The sequence below is a fragment of the Aquarana catesbeiana genome, linkage group LG02, assembly GCF_042186555.1.
Source record: "Aquarana catesbeiana isolate 2022-GZ linkage group LG02, ASM4218655v1, whole genome shotgun sequence".
Lineage (NCBI taxonomy): Eukaryota > Metazoa > Chordata > Amphibia > Anura > Ranidae > Aquarana > Aquarana catesbeiana.
In genome coordinates this window covers 98,430,728-98,454,128 of record NC_133325.1, presented here as the reverse complement: position 1 = coordinate 98,454,128, position 23,401 = coordinate 98,430,728, and the positions used below count along the sequence as shown (strand labels likewise).

Here is a 23,401-nt window from a genome sequence, read left to right as displayed (position 1 = left end):
CAGAACACATTTCAACAGTGAGAACAAAATGGATTCTCCTGTGCTTAAATGAACAGTACAGTGAATGTCCATGTCACTTGCAAACAGTGAAACCGGAAGTGATGTCACTTCCGGTTTTAGATGCACCCTTTTCTGGCCAGCACAGCCAGGAGACCCATCTAACCAGGCCATCTTGGTTAGATGGTGTGAAGGGCAGGGAAGACATTGAGGTCTATTAGACCCCTAATGTCTCCATAAAGATTACCTGTCACCTGCCTAATTCTATCACATAGGGGTTTATTTATCCCTTGTGATGGCAATCAAGTAAAAATAAATATAAAAAAAAAGTAAAAAAAAAAAAAAAATTAAATATATTAAAATAATAAAAAACAATTGCCAAAAACTCCCGTAGCCCCACACACCTGCGCAAACGTGAGCCCAGGGTGTGCGCGCGCATTTAAAGCGAGGTTGCACCACACGTGACATATTACCACGAACGTCAGAGTGAGAACAATAATTCTAGCACAAGAGCTACTAGCTAACGCTAAGCTGATGAGCGGTAAAGTCTTTTAACCGTTTTGCTGCCAGGCCCTGTGCTCTATTTTGTACACTCAGGTGGCCAGAGCATTTTTGCAATTTTTCCTTTCTTTTTTATTTTTTACTTATAGCTTTCAGAATTTGTGAAAGACCCCCCCCCAAACCATATATTTTCTGAAAGCACATGATAAGTAGAATAAAAAGAAGGCACTACTGATTTTTTAGACCCCGCGGTATTTGCGCAAATGTTTATCAAACCAATATATTTGCAAAAAATACACTAAAACCATTATTAGCAGATAAATACACAGCAAATATTACAAAATTCCTGCTAAATATAAAAGCTTAGCCTGTATTGAGTAAATAAATAACAAATATTTGTAACTTTTTAACCGCCATGTTTACCCGCACAGGGATGCACAGGTGTTCCGTGCATCCCCGTACGGTCTCATTTATGTCAATTGGGATGCAACGACTGCACAGGTATAGCTGCTGTTTCCAATCTGACATCCGTGTGGGTACATGACCCCAAACACAGACAGTGTGAGCTCAGGGACATGCATACAGACCTACATGGGTGCAAAATTGGGAGCAACGGCTCTGTTGGTGCAGTTGCTACATCCCAAATGACATCAATGGAACACCTGTGCGTCCCTGTAAAGGTACGCTGTATATGGCCTGTGTGAACAAGGCCTTAGGCCCCTTTCACACAAGCACACCGATCGGGTCTGCCTGTTCATTTTTTAGGCGGGCCCAATCGGACCACCCATTATTCTCTATGGAGAGAATGATGTATTTGGACATCCCTTTTCTCTCTATCACTTTACTTGAATGAATGACAAATCTGTATCGAGATTCCATTCATTCAGAAAATGCTAGACTGATACATTGTAACACTTGCGGTTACAATATATCAGCTGTCAGTGGGCACATAGCAGCGATCAGTAGTGATCGCTGCATGTGTCCTCTTTTCTACTGGGGGGAATCTTAGTAAACACATGTTTACTAAGCCCCCCCCCCAAACCCCTACTTCACAACCCCCCCCCACGATCTCCAGCCTGACAGATCACGTAGATCTGAGAAGGGAGAAAATGCAGGCGGAGGGAGGGAAGGAGAGATGCCACTCGGAGGCCATGGATCGAGGGTGCGGGGGCAGTTGGGGGGGGCAATCTGACTGGTGGGGGGAAAAATCTGGACACCCCCCCAAGCCCGATGCAACACCTAAAGCCGGCGGGAGTGGAAGAGGAGGGATGCCGCCTAATGATGGTGGCTGCGGGGAGCGGGTTTGCAGAGGGGGTCAGATTGGGTGTAGGGGGGGTAATTAGTGCTGGGGGGGTGACGGGTATAGGAGAGTGGGGGGGGGGGGGCGGTTTTAGATGAAAGAGTTCGGCGGGGGTGGAGAGGCAGGGGACAGGGAGGCGGCAGGGTTGGTGGGTGTTGGGGAAGGTCACATTAGGGGTCAATAACTCTGATCAGCGGGTTGTAATCTGCTGATCAGAGTTATAGAATTGTTCAGCAGAGTCTGCTGAACAATTTTGATATAAGCTTATGGTCATTGAAGTTACCATAAGCTTATAGGAGAGGGAGAAATGAGGTCCGTATGCCGTACTGACCTGGCCACCTGTGGGCACTTCTGTACGTCCGTACGGACCTGACAGTGAAAGGGTTAAAGCGTTGCCTATGGGGATTTTGGGGCATCATAGTTTTTGGCGATATTGCGGGCGCATGTAATTTTAAGACATGGAATATTTGGTATCTATTTACTCGATGCAACCTCCTCTCTTATATTTTAGCCAGAAATGGGTATTATATGGTGTGGTTTTGCACTAAAATTTGTGTTCAATAAACAGTTGCGCAAACAGCATGTGAAGCAAAAATTTGCAACTATCGCCGTTTTATTCCATAGGGCCTCTGCTTTCAGAAAATATTTAAAGTTCTGGGGTTTAATTAACCGATTGCCGACCGCCGCACAAACATTTACGTTGGCAGAATGGCACAGACAGGCAAATGGGCGTACAGGCACGTCCCTTTTAAATTTGCCACCGTGTGGCCGCGGGTCCCACCGGACTCTATGTCCGCGGGGATACCCGCGATTGTCTCACGGAGAGGGAGAACGGGGGAATGCTGATGTAAACAAGCATTTCCCCATTCTGCCTAATGACGCTGACACTGATCACAGCTCCCTGTGATCTGGAGCTGTGATCAGTGTTGTGTCACACATAGTCCATCCCCCCTACAGTTAGAATCACTCCCTAGGACACACTTAACCCCTGCAGCGCCCCCTCCTGGTTAACCCCTTTACTGCCAGTCACATTTACAATGTATAAATGTGAATGGTCCCAAAATAGTGCCAAAAGTGTTTGATCTGTCCGCCATAATGTCGCAGTCACTATAAAAATCGCTGATCACCGCCATTACTAGGAAAAAAAAAAAGATTAATAAAAATGCCATAAAACTATCCCCTATTTTGTAGACGCTATAACTTTTGCGCAAACCAATCAATAAACGCTTATTGCGATTTTTTTTTTTACCAAAAATATGTAGAAGATTACGTATTGGCCTAAACTGAGGGAAAAAAGGGTTTTTATATATTTTTTGGGAATACTTTTTATAGCAAAAAGTAAAAAATAATGCGTTTTTTTCAAAATTGTCGCTCTTTTTTTGTTTATAGCGCAAAAAATAAAAACTGCAGAGGTGATCAAATACCACCAAAAGAAAGCTCTATTTGTGGGGAAAAAAGGATGTCAATTTTGTTTGGGTGCAATGTTGCACGACCCCGCAATTTTCAGTTAAAGCGACACAGTGCTGAATCGCAAAACGTGCTCTGGTCTTTGGCCAGCCAAATAGTCCGGGGCTTAAGTGCTTAATTTTATTGCCAAAAATTGAGATTTTTACATGTATGCAAAAAAAAAAAACAAACAATATATATATTACTCTGGAGCAGAACTGGTTAAGATGCAGTCTACCTTTACTTTTCTAGGCCACCTGTTCAAATAAGTCAATTTCAGTGGGTAAGGAGTTTACACAAGCAGCATCTTGCAATGTTTTGTTTTTGTAGCAGCTGCTTCTAACTACCACTAGAGGGGGTTGAAAGATAAGAAACGAGATGTTGGCATTACCATTGGCCTTTATCTCTTCTTTTCTTTAGTCCTCTCAGTTTGCTGGGAGCAGCTGCTGCAAGAAGAGAGTATAAACACACTACTTCATCTCTGAGAATCCTGTCTCTGATTATCAGCTAAACGGCTGTCCCTTGCAGCTGACATATTTTAGAAGGCTGCACAAATAAATGTGCACTTGTCTTATACATTTAATCTGCAAGTGCTGTCCATACCAGTGTGTAGGGTTTTGTTTTTTTACCTACATTTAATTACCCCCTGAACAAAAGAACCAATTTCTGTATGGACGGATGGCTATTCTTTGCATTACATTTTATGACCGCATCTAGTAATACAAACTGCGTAATACAAATTCAGTGTACATTCGCTCCAGACGGCTGTTTGCATATGCACTGTGTTATGAATACACATATACCAAATAGAAACATATAGTGATGAGCCTCTGATTTCATAATGGTCTTAAAGAAAGAATATAGTATTCTATCTTATGCTCCTTCACTCACATCTTCAATCTCGCCCTCTCTAATTGGCACTTTCCCCTCCCATCTAAAACATGCACAGATCACTCCCATATTTAAAAAGCCCTCACTGGACCCCACCAACCCAAACAACTTAAGACCCATCTCATTGCTCCCATTCACCTCTAAACATTTAGAATGATTAGTCTACAACCGTCATGGCTTCTAGAAACTGCCACAGAAACTGCCCTACTAAAACTCACTATGGATAAACCAATGGCCACTACTCTATACTCTTATTACTAGACCTCTCTGCGGCTTTTGATACTGTTGACCACCTTCTCCTTCTGAATAAACTCCGTTCCCTTGGCCTCCAAGATTCTACTCTATCCAGGTTCTCCTCCTACCTATAACAGTACTGGTTCAGTGTTACCTACAACTCTGTCTCCTCCTCTCCACTTCCTCTTTCTGTGGGGGCCCCCCAAGTCTCTGTTCTTGGACCGCTTCTCTTCTCTATCTACACCTCCTCTCTTGTTCATTTGATAACCTCCCACGACTTCCAATATATCTCTACGCCGATGACACCCAAATCTATCTGTCCACTTCTCACCTCACTCCTTCAGTCTCCTCTCACATTACTAACTGACATATCAGCATGGATGTTATACCACTTCCTTAAACTATCAATCCCTCCATTGGCTTCTGATTGCTCAGAGAGTTAAATTAAAAATACTAACAACAACATACGAAGCCATTCACAACTCTGCTCCGAGCTACATCACCAATCTTGTCTCCAACTATCACCCAAACTGTCCTCTCAAGACCTCCTGCTCTCAAGCTCCTTTGTCTCCTCCTCCCATGCTGGTTTCCAAGACTTCTCCAGAGCCTCTCTCATCCTCTGGAACTCTCTACCTAAATCTGTCCGGCTATCTCCTACTCTGAGGTGATCCCTGAAAACTCATCTCTTCAGGAAAGCCTATTGCGCCTCTAATCTTTTAAGACCAAGCTACCGTATTTATTGGCGTATAACACGCACCCCAATTTAAGAGGGAAGTTTCAGGAAAAAAAACTTTATTGTGTGCCCATCTGCAGCCTGTTGTGTGCCCACCTGCTGCCTGTTGTGTGCCCACCTGCTGCCTGTTGTGTGCCCACCTGCTGCCTGTTGTGTGCCCACCTGCTGCCTGTTGTGTGCCCACCTGCTGCCTGTTGTGTGCCCACCTGCTGCCTGTTGTGTGCCCACCTGCTGCCTGTTGTGTGCCCACCTGCTGCCTGTTGTGTGCCCACCTGCTGCCTGTTGTGTGCCCACCTGCTGCCTGTTGTGTGCCCACCTGCTGCCTGTTGTGTGCCCACCTGCTGCCTGTTGTGTGCCCACCTGCTGCCTGTTGTGTGCCCACCTGCTGCCTGTTCTGTGCCCATCTGCCTCTCAGTGAAGCTCACCATACCTCCAATGAAATCACAGTGCTGTCATCTGTTTCCTCACTCTCAGTTGGCAGTCAAATACACAGTCCCGCCTCCACCATCGGCATTGGACCAGCTCCTGTGATAGACAGAACACTGGTCCTATGCCGGTGGCGGAGGCGGGACTGTGTGTCGGAGAGCCGAGTGGAGAGGAGATGACAGCTCGTTGATTCAGGCACTCGTCCCCCTTCTTCCCCTCCGAGGTACGCTGTCGGCGTATTACATGCACCCATGATTTTCCCCCTATTTACAGGGGAAAAAAGTGTGTGTTATACGCCGATAAATACGGTAATAATATTCCCCCCTGCCCGTGTCCCCCTCCCATGACTTTTCCATTAAAATCAGTAATGCAACCATAAACCCCTCTCCTTACGCCAGGGTACTAGGTGTAATCCTAGACTCTGACCTGTCCTTTAGGCCCAAATCCAATCATTGTCAAAAGCTTGAATTTTAGAGATGTCACCTCCATAGCATCTCTAAAATTTGCCCCTTTTTAACTAACGAATACACCAAGCTACTCATTCACTCCCTTGTTATCTTTCGCCTTGACTATTGCAACTCCCTCTCCATAGGCTATACCCTCTTCAGTTTATCATGAATGCGGCTGTCAGGCTCATCTACCTTACCAACCGCTCAGTGTCTGCTACCTCTCTCTGCCAATCCCTCCACTGGATTCTGATTGCCCAGAGAATTAAATTAAAAATATGAACAACAACATAGAAAGACATTCACAACTCTGCCCCAAGCTACAGCACCAATCTTTACAATAAATGGTGCTGCGCTGCACCTGCACTTACAGCGCAGCACCATTTATTGTATATATTTTACCTTGTAGCTATGGACTGACCATTTCGGTTCTTGCAGCAGTTATTATTAGTACCTATTTCTCTGGTAGTGCGGGGATACCTACACTTTTTATTTACATCACCAATCTAGTCTCCAAATATCACCCAAACCCCCCTCTCCACTTCTCTCAAGACCTCCTACTCTCAAGCTTCCTTGTCTTCTCCTCCCATGAGCTTCTCCAGTGCCTCTCCCATCCTCTGGGACGTTCTACCTCAGTCTGTCCAGCTATCTCCTACTCTGGCTGCCTTTAGGTGATCCCTGAAAACTCATCTCTTCATGGAAGCCTATCACACCTCTAACTAATCTTTTTATCACTTCCATCAGCTCATACCCCACAGTTATACCTTTTGTACCACTTTCCCCAACCTCATAGTTTGTAAGCTCCTATGAGCAGGACCTTTTTAACCCTCTTGTATTTTATAGCATTGTAACTGTACTGTCTCCCTTTTTATATTGTAAAGCACTGCGTAAGCTGTTGGCGCTATATGAATCCTGTATATTAATAATAATAGTTCTTTCCTCCTCCTTCAGTTTGTCTGCAATTGTGTTGATTTTGTTTTGTTGTTAGGCTGGAAATTATGGAGCAGATGGCTTTACTCCAAGAAACATCTTATGAGCGGCTGTATCGATGGGCTCAGAGTAAGTGTACCTTTTTTCGTTTATAGCTTGCAATGGTTCTAATAAATAGGAGTTTCTCTAGCTAAAGATTAGTAATCTTTATTTAATAAACCTCTAATAACCTCTAAAAATTAACCTAAGGCTGCTTTCATACTGAAAGCGCCGGCCGTTAGCAGTAAAGTGCCGCCCATTAGCGCTTTTGCGCCGCTTTTCGGCTGCTAGCGGGGCGCTTTTAACCCCAAAGATTGGGGTTAAAAACTCCCGTGTTGTGGCGCTTCCAAATCGCTTTTCAGGTGCTTTGGAAACGTTGCCTATTTTTTGCAATGGGCAGGGGTGTTTTGGGAGCGTTGTATACAGCGCTCCCAAACTGCCCCAAAGATGCTGCTTGCAGGGCCTTTTCTAACTTCCTGCAAGCGCACTGCCCGGGTGTGAAAGCACCTATTGCAGAGAATGGGAGGCAGTTTCAGGTGCTTTACAGGCGCTATTTGTAGCGCTAAAACGCTGGAAACTGCCTCAGTGTGAAAGGCGTCTTAATCATATAACTCAAACAATAATAAATAGTGATAAATAAGTGTTTTAACAATTTATCTATAACAGTGAAAACAATCCTGCTGCCTCCGTTATAAGAAATATATCTCTTCCATGAAATCAAATCAATGTTAATAGATTCCAGAGGATGCTAGAACAATGCTAAAAATTCAAAGTATGAAGTGTTAAAGTTAGTTAACCACTTCCCGCCCGGCCTATAGCAAAATGACGGCCGGGCGGTGGTTCAGTTATCCTGACTGGGCGTCATATGACGTCCTGCAGGATAACAGCCGCCGCGCGCCCGTGGGGGCACGCATCGCGGTGATCGGTGGTGTGTCAGTCTGACACACCGCTACACCGATCTCGGTAAAGAGCCTCCAACGGAGGCTCTTTACCACGTGATCAGCCGTGTCCAATCACGACTGATCCTGATGTAAACAGGAAGAACCATTGATCGGCTTTTCCTCACTCGCGTCTGACAGACGTGAGTAGAGGAGAGCTGATCGGCGGCTCTCCTGACAGGGGGGTCTGTGCTGATTGTTTATCAGCGCAGCCCCCCTCGGATGCCCACACTTGGACCACCAGGTCCAATCCCCCATGGCCATCCACATGTGCCAACATATGCCCAATCTATGCCAATCAGTGCCCACAAATGGGCACTGACTGGCACCATTATGAAAACAAAAAAGTTCAGTGAAGCCCAGTAATGCCACCCATCAGTGCCCACCTATCAGTGCCACCCATAAGTACCATCAGTGCCGCCTATGAGTGCCCATCAGTGCCACCTGTGAGTACCCATCAGTGCCGCATACCAGTGCCACCTATCAGTGCCACCTCATTGGTGCCATCTCATTGGTGCCCATCAGTGCCGCCTTATCAGTGCAAGTTATTAAAGAAGAAAACATACTTATTTACAAAAAATTTCAACAGAAACAAAGAAAAACTTTTTTTTCTCAAAATTTCCAGTCTTTTTTTTATTGCGCAAAAAATAAAAATCGCAGAGGTAATCAAATACCACCAAAAGAAAGCTCTATTTGTGGGAATAAAATGCTAAAAAATTTGTTTGGGTACAGTGTAGCATGACTGCGCAATTGACATTCAAATTGCGACAGCGCTGAAAGCTGAAAATTGGCCTTGGCAGGAAGGTGTATAAGTGCCTGGTATTGAAGTGGTTAAAAAGTCAATGAATATGTCCCATACATAATATAACTGCACATAGCTGTGTTCCAATCTTGCAGGAAAGATAATGTTGTGATTGTCCCACTCCACAAGCAATCGCCTCAAGTGCTCACCCTATGCGAGTCTCACTTACCAAATGGTTATGCCTCACATATAAATGCTTGGAATAAAGTGCTCAGAATGCACCACTCCTTCTGAAGAGCCTTCCCATACACTGGTATCAATGATAATCCAGTGATTCCTCAGATACTGGGCACAGAAAACGGAACTTGCATAGTGTATTACCATAAAAACATTTAATTTGATTAAACATCCAATAACTACTCACAAACATACAGTAAAGATGTCAAAGGCATATCATATATCCCAGCTGATCACTTAATGCAATTGGCTGTCCTACACATCTTCAGCAACACCTCCAGGAGAACATGTGGTGTCAATATAGATTGCCGTGCAGCTGCACCGTGACGCAGCGTTTCGTCTAATGATTTTTTTCAAAGGGCCAACTTTGTTTAGCTTTCACACATTTGCTGAGAGACCTGAGAACAGCAGAGACTTGGGGCCCATTCACACTGGAAACTGCACATCTACTGTGTGTTTATTCTTTGCACAGATGCATGCATTTTATGTGCGTTTTTATGCACATTTACATGCAGTTGATGCCTGTTTTTCTTTCTGTATTTGTCCTTCCTTCTTCTTACTTTCTCTGGGCTTCTATATGCACTGTGGTGTGTTGCAGTGCGTTTGCATACATTCCTATCCATTTTTGTGTGTGTGTCTTTTTTTTTTTTTTTTTTTTTTTTTTAGTACACTGCACTCCAATAATGTGAACTATGCTCATAGGATAACCTTGATTTTCCACTGTCTATGCAGTTGGAGTGCAGTGATAAATGCAGCCATCTGCATCCCACTGCATTAGGTGTGAATGGGCCCTAAAATCTTTTCCTCACCTACTAGCTTGGCAAGCTTTTCTGCCAAGCACAGGACATTCATGGTAATGCAGATCATACAGAAGAACTAGGCCTTAGTATGAACTTGGAGCATCCCTCAAAGTTAGGGACTCTGCTCCTGTGATCCACAGAAATAAAAGGTGCAGGCGTGCCAATATAATCATCCAAAGCAGTGTATGCAGTAAATAGAGAACAGCCTCAGCCTACATGTCTCCGCCAAGACACCACACTGATGCATTTCGACCTGTCCACTGGGGATTAGTCCTAGATCATAGAAGTACTAGGTCTGTTTTGACTGCAGAAGGAGGAGAAGAGTTTACAATTGGTCAAGGTGGTACAACTTTCCTGTTTCTTACAAAATTGTACAACTTGTTTTGGATGAAATTGCTCATGAATAACATTGTACACAGAGCAGCAATAATTAGATCACCTTTCAAAATTCTGCCCTCTGTAAGATACTGAGGGCCAATCTGTAAGTGACTGTAGTAGGTTGCAGTACATTATTGCTCTTTGAATATGACTATGGGCTTTTGTAATATAGTGATAAATTGGAAAATGTGTGTTCTATTAATCGCATCAGAGAAACTCATGCTTTGCGATATTGAGTTCTGGCGTTCGTATTTATTACTTTTTATTTCTTTTAATGGTAGATGACTGCAGAACATTGACGCAAGAATCATGTGACATATCTCCTATTCTCTCTCAAGCGATGGATGCGCTACAAGACAGACCCGTCTTGTACAAGTAAGTTTCAGTGTTCATCTTGTGATTATTCTAACAAATAACCTAAACAGCATTTTAAAACTGCTAAATGGCATCAAGATTAGATGTTGCCTATGGAACACCTGGCTAAATCATTTGCGCGCAGCCTGCGGCGGAAACAGCTGGTAATTACTTTTTAAATTTGATGCCTTTTCTGTGTCACTTTTGGTCTGCAGGGCAGAACCTGGGACCACTAGTGCGCCTGCTCAGCCTACTTCTTGCATGAGCACAGTGCACATGCATGCCCAAATTTAATGATACATGCCTGGGGACTGACTGCTTTTCCACTCCCTCTTTCACTGCTTGCTATCAGCCCAGCAATCCTTTGACATTCTGAGCTCCCACTGCCTACAGTGATCATAGAAAGTCATAGAAGCCTTAACCCTTTCTGCTCTGTGGTACAGGCTTTGAGTACTCCATGTGGGATATACTGCACTACATACATATATTGGCTACAAGCTAGATTTTTGGTCTCTGCCTCCACCTTGTTTCATGCTATTAAATTTAGCAGGCTCCCCGCAAAAGAGGACCAGATCTTCACTCTGCTCTGCAGTAAATCCTTTTGCAGGGGTCATAGTCCTTTTCACAAAGGTGGAAAAGTTTTGAGGGTTTCTACTAAAACCTATGCACCATGTATTTTCACTAAGGTGCTAGTGCCTGTCTTAGCTCTGATTTGCTTTCTCTAAAGCTCCTGCTTTGGGATATATGAACAGCCTCCTGCTAAAGCCATGCAGTGGAATAACATCCTTACAAGATGTCTCCAACTTACAAGCCAACCTCAATGCACTGTCATTGGGCAACTATGTGACAAATGAGGTTTAATGTTGATAAATGTAAAGTTATGCATTTGGGGGCTAAGAATATGCATGCATCATACATACTAGGGGGAGTACAACTGGGGGAATCAATGGTGGAGAAGGATCTGGGGGTTTTGGTAGATCATAAACTTAATAATAGGATGCAGGGGCGTGGCCTGACCTGGCATGAAGATGGCTGCTTAATTCCACAGCTCCTGCCATCACACGACCTGCACTCAGCTCACTGGAGGCTCAATCGATCTATACCCGCCACAAAACATGGGGACTGCTTCCAGGAACACCTCCGCCTCACGATCCCGCTCACCGAGGGAAAACCCAGATAACTCCAGACACAATATCCCTGAAATGTTCAGGACGGGCAGAGGAAACATTGCGTCCTCCCGCCACAGGAGCTCACAGGCCGCAACCTCCTCACAGGGAGCGCCGTCTCTCGCTCTACCTGTCAGCCTAATGGGCGAGAATACCTCAGAGGAGCAACCCCACCATCATTTGAATACAAATGACCTGCGGATGATTGCTACAGACATAAAGGACACTCTTTCGGCTGCCATATCCGAACTCCGCTTAGACATCCGCGCCCTGTCTGACAGGGTCACGGCGGCGGAACAAACAGCTGAACACCAAGAACTTCAAATACGCAAAACTACCCATCATGTGGACACGCATACCCTCCAGATGAGGGATATGCAGAGACATCTCGAGGACCTCGATAATCGGGGCAGAAGACGTAACTTGAGGATCAGGGGGCTCCCTGAATCGATCGAGGGAGACCAACTGACACCCTCTGTAATTGGCCTGTTTAGCGGCATATTGCACAGACCTCTCCAGACACCTGTCGACTTTGAAAGGATCCACCGCGCACTGAGACCCAAAGGAAAGGACATAGACCCTCCCAGGGATATAATATGCTGCCTGACTGACTATAAGGTCAAAGAAGACATCCTTAGACAAGCCAGGAGCATCCCGCATATTGTACATGAAGGAAAGACTGTCCAAATATTCCAGGATCTGTCTGGAATTACTCTCCAACACCGCAGGGACCTGAAACCCTTACTAGACACACTTCACGCCAAAGGCATAACATATAAATGGAAGTTCCCTTTCTGCCTGGCAGCCTCCTCGCAAGGGCGCACAGCACTCCTTAAAGTGCCTGAGGATCTTCCCTACTTTTGCGAGGCATTAAACATCCCCATCGTGGAGGTACCTAACTGGTACGCGGAATTTCGCCGCTCAACCGTTCGTAGAGAACGTCAGCCTGAAGAACCTATGGAGGCTTTGAACTCTGGCCACAGGAGGAGACGGTCGCCCTCCGCATCAGCGCACCACGGCGCCTACCACACTCAACACCATGACTTCAGTACAGCAGCCTCGCCTGCCTCGAGGAGAGCCAGAAGGGATCGCTAAAAGTTCAGGGAAGTAATCATTGTCACAGTAGCCTAAAATTTCTGTTATGCCACGTTAGGCTTTCAAATATCTTTACTACGGTCAGAATTTATTTTGACATGTTCACGTAAATCTGACTTTCTCAATGCTAGCAAAGACTGGCTAGATATGCAGGGAAGGCTTAGAATGTGAGTGCATGGCTGGATTCCACTAATAGGATTCAGAGTGATCTTTGGCTGCCCTTCCTCTGACTTCAGAGTTTAAACGCATGAGCGGCAGCCTACAATCCCCATAATGCTCCACGCGCATCTACCGGAAATGCGTACCTGCTCTCATACGGGCCGCGGAAGTTTCTGCGTACTCCTGCAGGCACCCACTACAGAAACTATCACCTCATTAACCAGGATTGGACTCTGCGATAAGGGTATTCACATGTTCACACTGCCTGGCCTTTGTACCTGACTCTATGGAACGCTACCCCGGATGCTGATAGCTAGCCGGTGATCGACACCTGGACCCATCGCAGCATACATCTCGGAGCGCCGCAGCACCAGTCACCTGATGACACCGCTACGCTAAGATGATCCACATGTCGTCCAGCCCCACATAGATGATCGTTCCAAGACCCACCTGCTGCAGTCACATGCCACTTTTACTTGCTGATGCCGGGACAACCAGCTGACAGTCTGCGGACCCCTCGACACTGATGACTGGACCTGCAGCCACCATTGGACTTAGCATCGAAGCCGACCCATAAACCATTGAGGTTCTACAGGCGACAGGAGAAGCTAACACTGAATGGGGTGAACTATATAAATGTCATTAATATCTAGCAGATATCTGCAATAGATCTTCTCTTACAGGTACACCCCTTGGGTATTTCTCCGTGTGCGTTACTGTTTTGTATTGACTTTCTTCATTAAGTCATGGTTTACCAAATGTTTCTCGAAGTTACGTTCAGCTATGTCTAGCTATGTTAAGTATATCTACTCAGGTCGTAGGACTCTAGTTCATTTTAATTATTAACGGGGCTACATAAGACTTCACAACTCGCACCCTGGAGTCTCCGCCACATCTTTACGCAGACATTGCGGTGACTCCAGTAGTCCGAATTTGCCTCATGCAGAGTCTGGAACTAAGGAATACATTCCTATGGCAAAAAAAGGGGGAGGGAAAGTGAATTCATAGGTAGGGAACAGGCAGGAGTCAATGTAAATTTAAATACTATTTAATGAAAAAAGACTCACAATATATACTAATCCAGAGAATATCCTGATAATTCAGGTACCATCACCATTAAAAAGACCTAACAGTCATGTGCGGACACAGACAACCACCGGTCACAAACAACCACTCATGATAGATTATGCAAGTCATTCACTATAAATAAATAAATAAACAACCATGATGTCAAGGCATAAAACATATATGCAAAGCATTACTGGAAGTCCAAATAGCATGGAAGAAGGATGACAAATGATTAAGTGGATGTATGGGTTGTAGTGACAACAGAACTTGATCAGCATTGAATAATGGTGTAGGACTCTAGTTCATTTTAATTATTAACGGGGCTACATAAGACTTCACAACTCGCACCCTGGAGTCTCCGCCACATCTTTACGCAGACATTGCGGTGACTCCAGTAGTCCGAATTTGCCTCATGCAGAGTCTGGAACTAAGGAATACATTCCTATGGTACTCACCTACGTGGGCAGTCACTTAGGTCATAGGTGTGACATCATCTCTACCTTTTCTGTTACATTTGATGACCCCAGACTTGCATATACGCCCTGTGGGCTCGTACTGCACCCCTCCTATCATCCATCTCCATGGTCACGGGATGGCAGGACTCACACCTCTTACTCACATTCGCCAACTCTCTCGTGTAAGGTTTACACCAACCCCCACACAGTAACGGTGTAGTGTACTAGCCTGTGTATCACGGGCTACGCGCTACCCCTACGCTGTAAAATACCGATTCTTTTTCTAGACTTGAGAAAACGGGATAATTAATTATCCCTGTTGACTCTTCGGATACCTTCCTTTTTTTTTTATTTTTTATTTTTTAGTCCCTATCCCGATCCTGACAGAGGTCATGGACCCCAATCGAACATCTAAAGATGAGACGCAATCTCCCGCCTCTCTAAATCTCAAATCCATCAATGTATGCGGACTAAACACGCCCGAAAAATGTTCTCTCTTACTCTCCTCTCTACATAAGTCCAAGACCCATATTGCACTGATCCAGGAAACACACTTCAGAACAGACGCAATCCCCAAACTGCAAGACAAACAATTCCCGACAATATACCACGCGTCCAATAATGACGCTAAATCAAAAGGTGTTTGCATTCTCATTTCTAAGAACTGCCCATTTATAGTATCTGATATCCACAGGGACCCACTCGGACGATTCATATTCCTGAAAGGCACCCTACACGAGAAACAAATCACTATCGCCAACCTATACACCCCAAATTCGCGACAAGTCTCCTTTTTCCGCAACACGCTTCAATTACTCACGACTTTCAGCTCCGGTACACTGATAATCGGAGGCGACTTCAATGTCCCTTTAAACCCTACACTCGACACCTCCAATGGTCACTCTTCTCTCACCTACAGAGCCCTTCATGCCATAAAAACACAACTCAGTGACCTACTGCTACATGATACCTGGCGTACATTGCACCCTAATGGTAAGGATTTCACCTTTTACTCTCCGCCACATTCTAAATATTCGCGAATAGATTACTTCTTTATATCCCAAGACGATTTACCATTAATCAAAAAAATACCATCGAACCAATGGTCTTATCAGATCACAGTCCCATAACCTTAACCCTACATCTGCCCACCAGGAGGGTATGTTCTCCAATATGGCGACTGGATAACGCCCTTCTTACTGATACTGCTATCTCAAGCACGATTTCCCAACAACTCACCAATTACTTCACAGAAAATGGAATAGGGGACACCTCACCAGAAGTAGTCTGGGCTGCACATAAATGCGTTGTAAGAGGCACACTCATTTCTGTAGCTGCACAACGAAACAAACTTAGAAAAGCTAAACTGGAAGAATTGACTAAACGCATCTCACATTTGGAACAAAAACACAAAAAATCCTTAGCCTCTGAGGCACTCACTGAACTTACACAAGCTAGAAATGATCTACTAGAGGAATTACATAAACAGATTAAGCGCAAATACACATTGCAGCAAAAATATTTCTATGAATTTGGCAACAAGTCGGGGAAGCTTCTAGTAAGAGCACTACAGGCCAAGAGAGCAGCTCACACCATACATACAATCAAAGACCCTTCTGGTAAACCCTTTGCCACTTCAGAAGACATAGCAAAACAATTTGTTCATTACTTCACGGACCTATACAACTTACACCCACCCCAAAAGACCAACACCCTAGAGGACAGACAGGAGGCAATTAAAACATTCCTTGCCCAATATGCCCCTACCCCCCTCACGACAGAGGAATCCGAATCACTAGACTCCCCATTGACGCCGGAGGAGCTCACACTTGCCTTAAAGCAGATGAAACCAGGCAAAAGTCCCGGTCCTGACGGACTTACGGTTGGATATTACAAATCCTTTTCTGACATACTTATCCCACCCTTAGTCAAGGCGTTTAACAACTTTTCATCTTCCAGCATAGCAACCAAGGACACATTAGAAGCACACATCACCCTCATCCCTAAACCAGGTAAAGATGCTACCATGGTCTCCAACTACCGTCCAATCTCTCTACTCAATGTAGATGTCAAAATGTTTGCAAAAGCCATTGCCAACCGTCTTTTACCGCTCATCCCCAAACTAATTTCTACAGAGCAGGTAGGTTTTGTTCCCGGAAGGGAGGCCCGAGACAACACCACTAAAGCCTTAAACATCCACCACTGGCTAACCACATCTGACACCCACGGCTTCTTCCTGTCCCTTGATGCGGAGAAGGCGTTCGTCAGGGTAGCGTGGGACTTTATGGAAGCAACCTTACACTCCATAGGCCTACCATTGCAATTAATCCAAATGATTATGGCTCTATACTCCTCACCCAGAGCTAAAATAAGGGTGAATGGTCACCTGTCGGACGCCTTCTCCGTATCCAGTGGTACACGACAGGGATGCCCCTTGTCCCCTTTGATTTTCATTCTCACTATGGAACCTTTCCTCCGCAAACTTAGAGAGAATCCAACCATCAAAGGGTTGGAAATTGACAACAAACAATTTAAAGTAGCTGCCTACACGGACGATATCCTACTTTTTCTCACAGACCCAATTACTACCATCCCCAACCTTCTTAAAGACTTTGCAAATTTCAAATCCCTTTCAAACCTACAAATAAACTTCTCTAAATCCAAGGCCCTGAACATTTCATTACCAAATGAGATAGTCACACAATGCAAACAAAATTTTCCAATTGGCTGGGAACCTCATGCAATCACGTACCTCGGTATTAAAATACCCTCCAAATTGACGGATATCTATAGACTAAACTTTTTACCTATCTTACAAACCATTCAGACAGACCTACAAAAATGGAGTTCAGGGCTGTTTTCTTGGTTCGGAAGGACAGCTATCTTAAAAATGAATCTGCTACCCAGACTGCTTTATTTATTCCAAACCATACCTATACAAATTCCTCTAACCTTCTTTTGTACACTCAAGAGGCTATGTAGGAACTTTATATGGTCTTCCAAACAACCTAGACTGAATTGGAACAGATTGACAAATCCCAAACTCCAAGGAGGACTACACATACCGGACATACAAAAATATTATTGGGTTTGCCACCTTTCCAGGATCGTCGACTGGCATGCTAACAGTTCAAACAAAGACTGGGTCCATATCGAAAATGCATTCACCCCAATACCGATAAAACTTTTACCATGGATTAATCAAAAAAAAATCCCTAAGGGGCCCACTCATCAACTCCACCCTAACAAACTTCAAAGCGGCATGCAAACTACTTAAGTTGAAACCCACACCGGGTCCCATGACACCTCTGGAAAATAATCCAGACTTCGAACCAGGAGTACACACCCACCTTCCTACGACAGACCCAGGCAGACCCCGACTAAAACTACACCAATTGTTCCATCAGGGAACTCTCATGACGTTCCAGGCAATGACTTGCGAATTTCCGGACTATCACATTCCCTTCTACAAATACCTGCAAATACGTCACTTCATTAATAGCCTCAAACCCATAGCAGACATACACAGGGAACCCACGCCTTTTGAAATCTTATGCAACAATCCCGAACCCCAAAGACACCTTATCTCCTCCGTATACACGCTCCTATTTTCATCCCACGAAATTAAAAATGACATCTTAGTTAGACAATGGGAACGAGATCTAAATTTAGATCTCACCACTGAAGACTGGAAACATATTCACAATCGCATACATAAAGGATCACTCAATATCTCAACACAGGAAAACAGATATAAAATCTTTACGAAATGGTACAGAACTCCTGACAGGATTCACAAATTCCATCCAAATCTTCCTCCACTCTGCTGGCGTTGCAATGCATCAAGAGGCACATTACTTCACATATGGTGGGAATGCCCCCTCATTCAAAACTATTGGACTGAAATACACCACTTAATTTCACAGATAACGACGTACACCCCTGACTTCACTCCGGCTCAATACCTACTTCATCACACCTCACTTCCACAACATACCTATAAGAAATCCCTGGTTCTTCACCTCATTAACGCAGCAACTTTATGTACTCCTGTTCACTGGAGAAACACATCTCCCCCCACTGTTCTAGAATGGATTCAGAGGGTCGATAGAATAGCTGAAATGGAAAACCTCATCCATCAATCTTCTGACACACCCTCCAAATATAAGAATATTTGGGCATGTTGGTCTCATTTTAAATCATCTCAAGCTCCAAACACTTCCTCGGGTTCCCCAGTCATTGGTCCTGAGGAGAACACGACCACTCACATACTGGAATAGCTATTGGAATCAACACATGGCAAACAATAAACCTCCGTCACCCCTCCCCCCCCTCTCCTGACCCTTCCTAAACATCACGATACCACAGACAACATGAGCGACATACCACAGGCCACTCTATACCATTAGGAGTCACCTCAGCATTCTTTATATTTTACTTAGACAGAACCGATGTGCTACTGACTTGCCTGTTCTTATATCTCCCCCACTGGGCACAGACAGCTCCCTAGAGGGGTGCCCGGAGGCGGGAGTAAAGCTGATAAGGTCGGTAAAGGAAAAGGGAGAAAGAAGGGAGGAGAACAGGAGGGGAAAGAGAAGGAAAAAGAAGGGAAGGGAAGGGAAAGGGAGAAAGAAGGAGAAGAAGGGGAAAGGAAAGAAAAGAATAATAATAAATAAAGAATAAAAATTAAACTTTAAAATCAAAATTAAAATTAAATTATAATTGAAATTAAACTTCAACTTCACAACTCACGTCACATATATATGTAGTAATATTCCTATTGTCATAGGAAATAGCAAATCATTTTTCATATTTAACCAGAATTGTCAATACACACCATGGGGCTCACACCGAAATCCTTATCCGAAACTTAAGAACTATTCTTCATTTCCCTAGGTAACCACCAACATAGTATATACGCGTATTTTTCATAGTGTGTTTTATAAGATACAACTTTGTATATTAAGATTTATCTGTTAACTTTATTTCTGGCTACCTTGTGACATATATCTCTGTTTCCCTTGATGTAATCTTTGTGAAAATTCAATAAAATATATTTAAAAAAAAAAAATAGGATGCAATGCCAAGCTGCGGTTTCCAAAGCGAGCAAAGTGCTTTCTTGTATTAAGAGAGGTATGGACTCCAGAGAGAGAGATATCATTTTGTCCCTGTACAAATCATTAGTAAGACCTCATCTGGAATATACAGTTCAGTTTTGGGCACCAGTTCATAAAAAGGATATCAGGGAACTGGAGAAAGTGCAGAGAAGAGCAACCAAACTGATAAGAGGCATGGAAGAGCTCAGCTATGAGGAAAGATTAGCTGAATTTAATTTATTCTCTCTGGAGATTAAGGGGAGATATGATCAACATGTATAACATAAGTGGTCCATATAGTGATCTTGGTGGTGAGTTATTCACTTTAAGGTCATCACAGAGGACAAGGGGGCACTCTTTACTCTAGGAGGAAAAGAGATTTCATCTCGAAATACGGAAAGGTTTCTTCACAGTAAGAGATATGAAACTGTGGAATAGACTCCCTCCAGGGGTGGTTATGGCCAGCTCAGTAGATTGTTTTAAGAAAGGCCTGGATTATTTACTAAATGTACATAATATAACAGGATACTAACATTTATAGGTAAAGTTGATCCAGGTCATATCCGATTGCCTCTTGGGGATCAGGAAGGATTTTTTTTCTTCTGCTAGAGCAAATTGAATCATGCTTTGTTGGGTTTTTTTTTTTTTTTTTTTTTGCCTTCCTCTGGATCAACTATGGGTATAGGATTGTATATATAGGACTGTACATGTATACATATGTATGTATGTGTGTGTGTGTGTGTGTGTGTATATATGTATATATATATATATATATATATATATATATATATATATATATATATATATATATATATATATTATATAAAAAATATTTTTTTTTCTTTTATTAGTTGGACTAGATGGGCTTGTGTCTTTTTTTTTTTTCAGTCAGACTAACTATGTAAGGGAACAGTCGGTCCACACTCTGTTTGTTCTGTAATGTCAAGTACAGCTTTAACCCTTTTGCTGCCACTGAAGTAAGGCTTACTTACTTCTAATTAGACCCCTGAGGCTTCATTAAAAACAACCGGTTAGAAATGATTCATTAATCACATAGAGGGCTGGTGATGTGATAGCAATAAAGTTATGCCCATTCCCCCTCCGCATACACACATACATATGTAGACACATTCGTTGTGGATACATACAAAGTGACAATTGTGCTAAACACATTAGATATTGCCATGAGTGCAGGGGGAAGAGCAATTATTCTAGGGTCATTATTAATGGTTAATTCTAAACTGATGATCTGTAAGGTTACTTTCATACTGGGGTGGGCGTCGGCGGTAAAGTGGTGCTATTTTTAGCGCTGCTTTACCGTTGCTTTAGCTACGCTCTTTTAACCTCCGCTATCGGCCGAAAAAGAGTTAAAACCACCCGCAAAGCCCAGCCGTGCTATGCTGGCGGTTTGGCGGCGCTGCCCCATTGTTTTCGATGGGCAGGGGCACTTTAGAAGCAGTGAATACACAGCTGCAAAGATGCTGCTTGCAGGACTTTTTTTTTTTACCATCCTGCAAGCACACCGCTCCAGTGTGAAAGCACTCGGGCTTTCACACTGGAGAAACAGGAGAGGCTCTTTACAGGCTCTATTTTTTTCATATTTATTCTACCTTTCAATCCATTGGTGTTAAAGTAGGAGGTGAGCTTTTTTGGGGATATCCCTGGTGAGACAATTTATTATTATTTGAATTTTCTTGTTAACTTTATGAGGCTTGTGCATTACATAGTAACTGCATTTGGCAATTATATGTTAGTTTTTGACTGTCTATATACCTTGGTCACTGTTCTATTTTAAAGCATAAAGAGAAGAAAAAGTGCCCCTGGAAATATTAGTCTACTTTTTTGTTTAGGCAAACCACAAAAAAGGCAGAAAACTACATTTAAACAATGATAAAGGAAGTTCAGAGGATGTGAATATGTCATTAGCTCATTAGTACTATGTATATTCTTTATAAAGAAACATATACTAAAATAAAAGTTCTAGCTTGTACATCTTGTGGCCACTAGGTGTCAGTAACACAATGTAGTTGTCACAAGTTATATAACATACTGTCCTTGCACAATAATAGGCATGCAATGCTGATCCTTACCACGGGTAGCTATTTAGTAAAAACGTAATTCATATCTAAACTAATTAGACTGAATCTAGACTGCACAGTTTACATTCCTATTTTGTAAAAAAAAAAAAAATCATTTTTGTGTTGAAGATGTGTCCATATTGTCATTCTTCATAGTATTTTGAGGAAATGTCATGTTTTCTTCGAAGCAGAAATGTTGTATGTGTTCATAATTGTGTCTTAGGATGCTGTTTTCAAGGTCTGAGGACATTAGAAAGTTTTATTCTTAGAAATGATTTGAGCTCATGGGTGTGTGAATAGCCTGGAGCATGCATCAGTAAGTGATTTTGCCCTAGGTAAGGGTTAAATGGTTGATTTCATTTATAACTGCAAAGGCTTTTATTTATCCAGGCCATTGTAAAGCTAGTAATAATTTGTGAAATTTAACTAGACTTGTTCTGTAATGTTAAAGACCAACCCTGGGCAGATACAAAACATAGCCCTTCCAGTGGGGCTGTGGCCCACATTGCAAGCTTTAATTGCTTGTTTTGTCCAGGGCAGTGAGAAAAGGTTTTACTTACCTGATCCTGAGCGTCCCATTAAGAAAAGGTTTTACTTACCTGATCCTGAGCTCCCCATTAAGAAAAGGTTTTACTTACCTAATCCTGAGCTCCTCATTGGTTTTACTTACCTAATCCTGAGCTCCCCATGATATGGTGCTGGACTGTCCCTCGACATCCTCACATCCAGAACAAGCTCATGGACCCTGCTCTGGTCTTGATGACGTTATTACTCTAGGGCGTGGGGATGCAGAAGTTGCAGGGAGGATCGGGTAGGTATATCTCCTTTTATTGTTCCCCTTGACATAAATGATCAATTAACCCTTGCAGAACAGCCACAGCCCAGCTGCAATCATTTTTTATTTATCTGCAATTCCCTGATTCCCCCATTCACATATTTGAGGTATATGGGGGAATCCTCTCTGCTGTGTCATTGTATCTTGATAGCGGGTAGACTTGTATACTTTTTATACTTTCAAAGACACATTAGGGTTTATTTGGTCTGCTGTTTTTTTTTAAACCACTTCCCCCCCGCCATATAGCAAAATGACGGCTGGAAAGTGGTTGTATTATCCTGACTGGGTGTCATATGACGTCCAGCAGGATAAGCCACTAGCACGCGGGGGGGGGGGGCGCGCAGTGCGACAATCGGTGGTGTGGTGTGTTAGTCTGACACGCCGCAACTCCGATCTAGGTAAAGAGCCTATGACATTGGCTCTTTACCATGTGATCAGCTGTGTCAAATCACAGCTGATCCCATGGTAACCAAGAAGTGCCCTTTATCGGCTTTTCCTCAATTCGCTCTGACAGGCGTAAGTAGAGGAGAGACGATCAGCTTCTCTCCTGAAAGGGGGGGTCTGTGCTGATAATCTGCACATTAATTATCAGTGCAGACCCATTGAGGATGCCCACTGCAGACCAACAGCGATGCCATTCAGTGCCCATTAGGGATGGCACTCTGTGCCCATCAGTGATGCCTGCCAGTGCCTCCTGATCACAGCTGCCTGTTAGTGCCATCTATTAGTGCCCACCAGTGCCACCTATTTGTCAGTGCAGCCTCATCAGTCCTCAGCAAGGAAGGAGAAAACTTACTTTTTTACAAAGTTTTGTAATGGGAGCGAAGAAAAACTTTTTTTTTTTCAAAATTTTTATTTGTAGCGCAAAAAATAAAAACCTCAGTGGTGATCAAATACCACCAAAAGAAAGCTCTATTTGTGGGGAAAAAAATGATAAAAATTTTGTTTGGGTACTGTGTTGCATGACCGCGCAATTGTCATTCAAAATGCCACAGCGCTCAAAAAGCTGAAATTTGGCTTGGGCAGGAATGGGGGTGAAAGTGCCCTGTATTGAAGT

General features: G+C 43.5%; 1 protein-coding gene across 1 annotated transcript in view; it reads left to right on the top strand.

Annotated features, from left to right (window-relative positions):
* The window catches only part of COG6 (component of oligomeric golgi complex 6), a 206,333-nt gene that overhangs the window by 107,724 nt on the left and 75,208 nt on the right, over positions 1–23,401 (top strand). The window contains exons 7-8 of the mRNA XM_073613271.1: positions 6,963–7,033; positions 10,320–10,413. Coding sequence (XP_073469372.1) covers positions 6,963–7,033; positions 10,320–10,413 — 165 coding nt within the window. The remainder of the gene's footprint in view (positions 1–6,962; positions 7,034–10,319; positions 10,414–23,401) is intronic.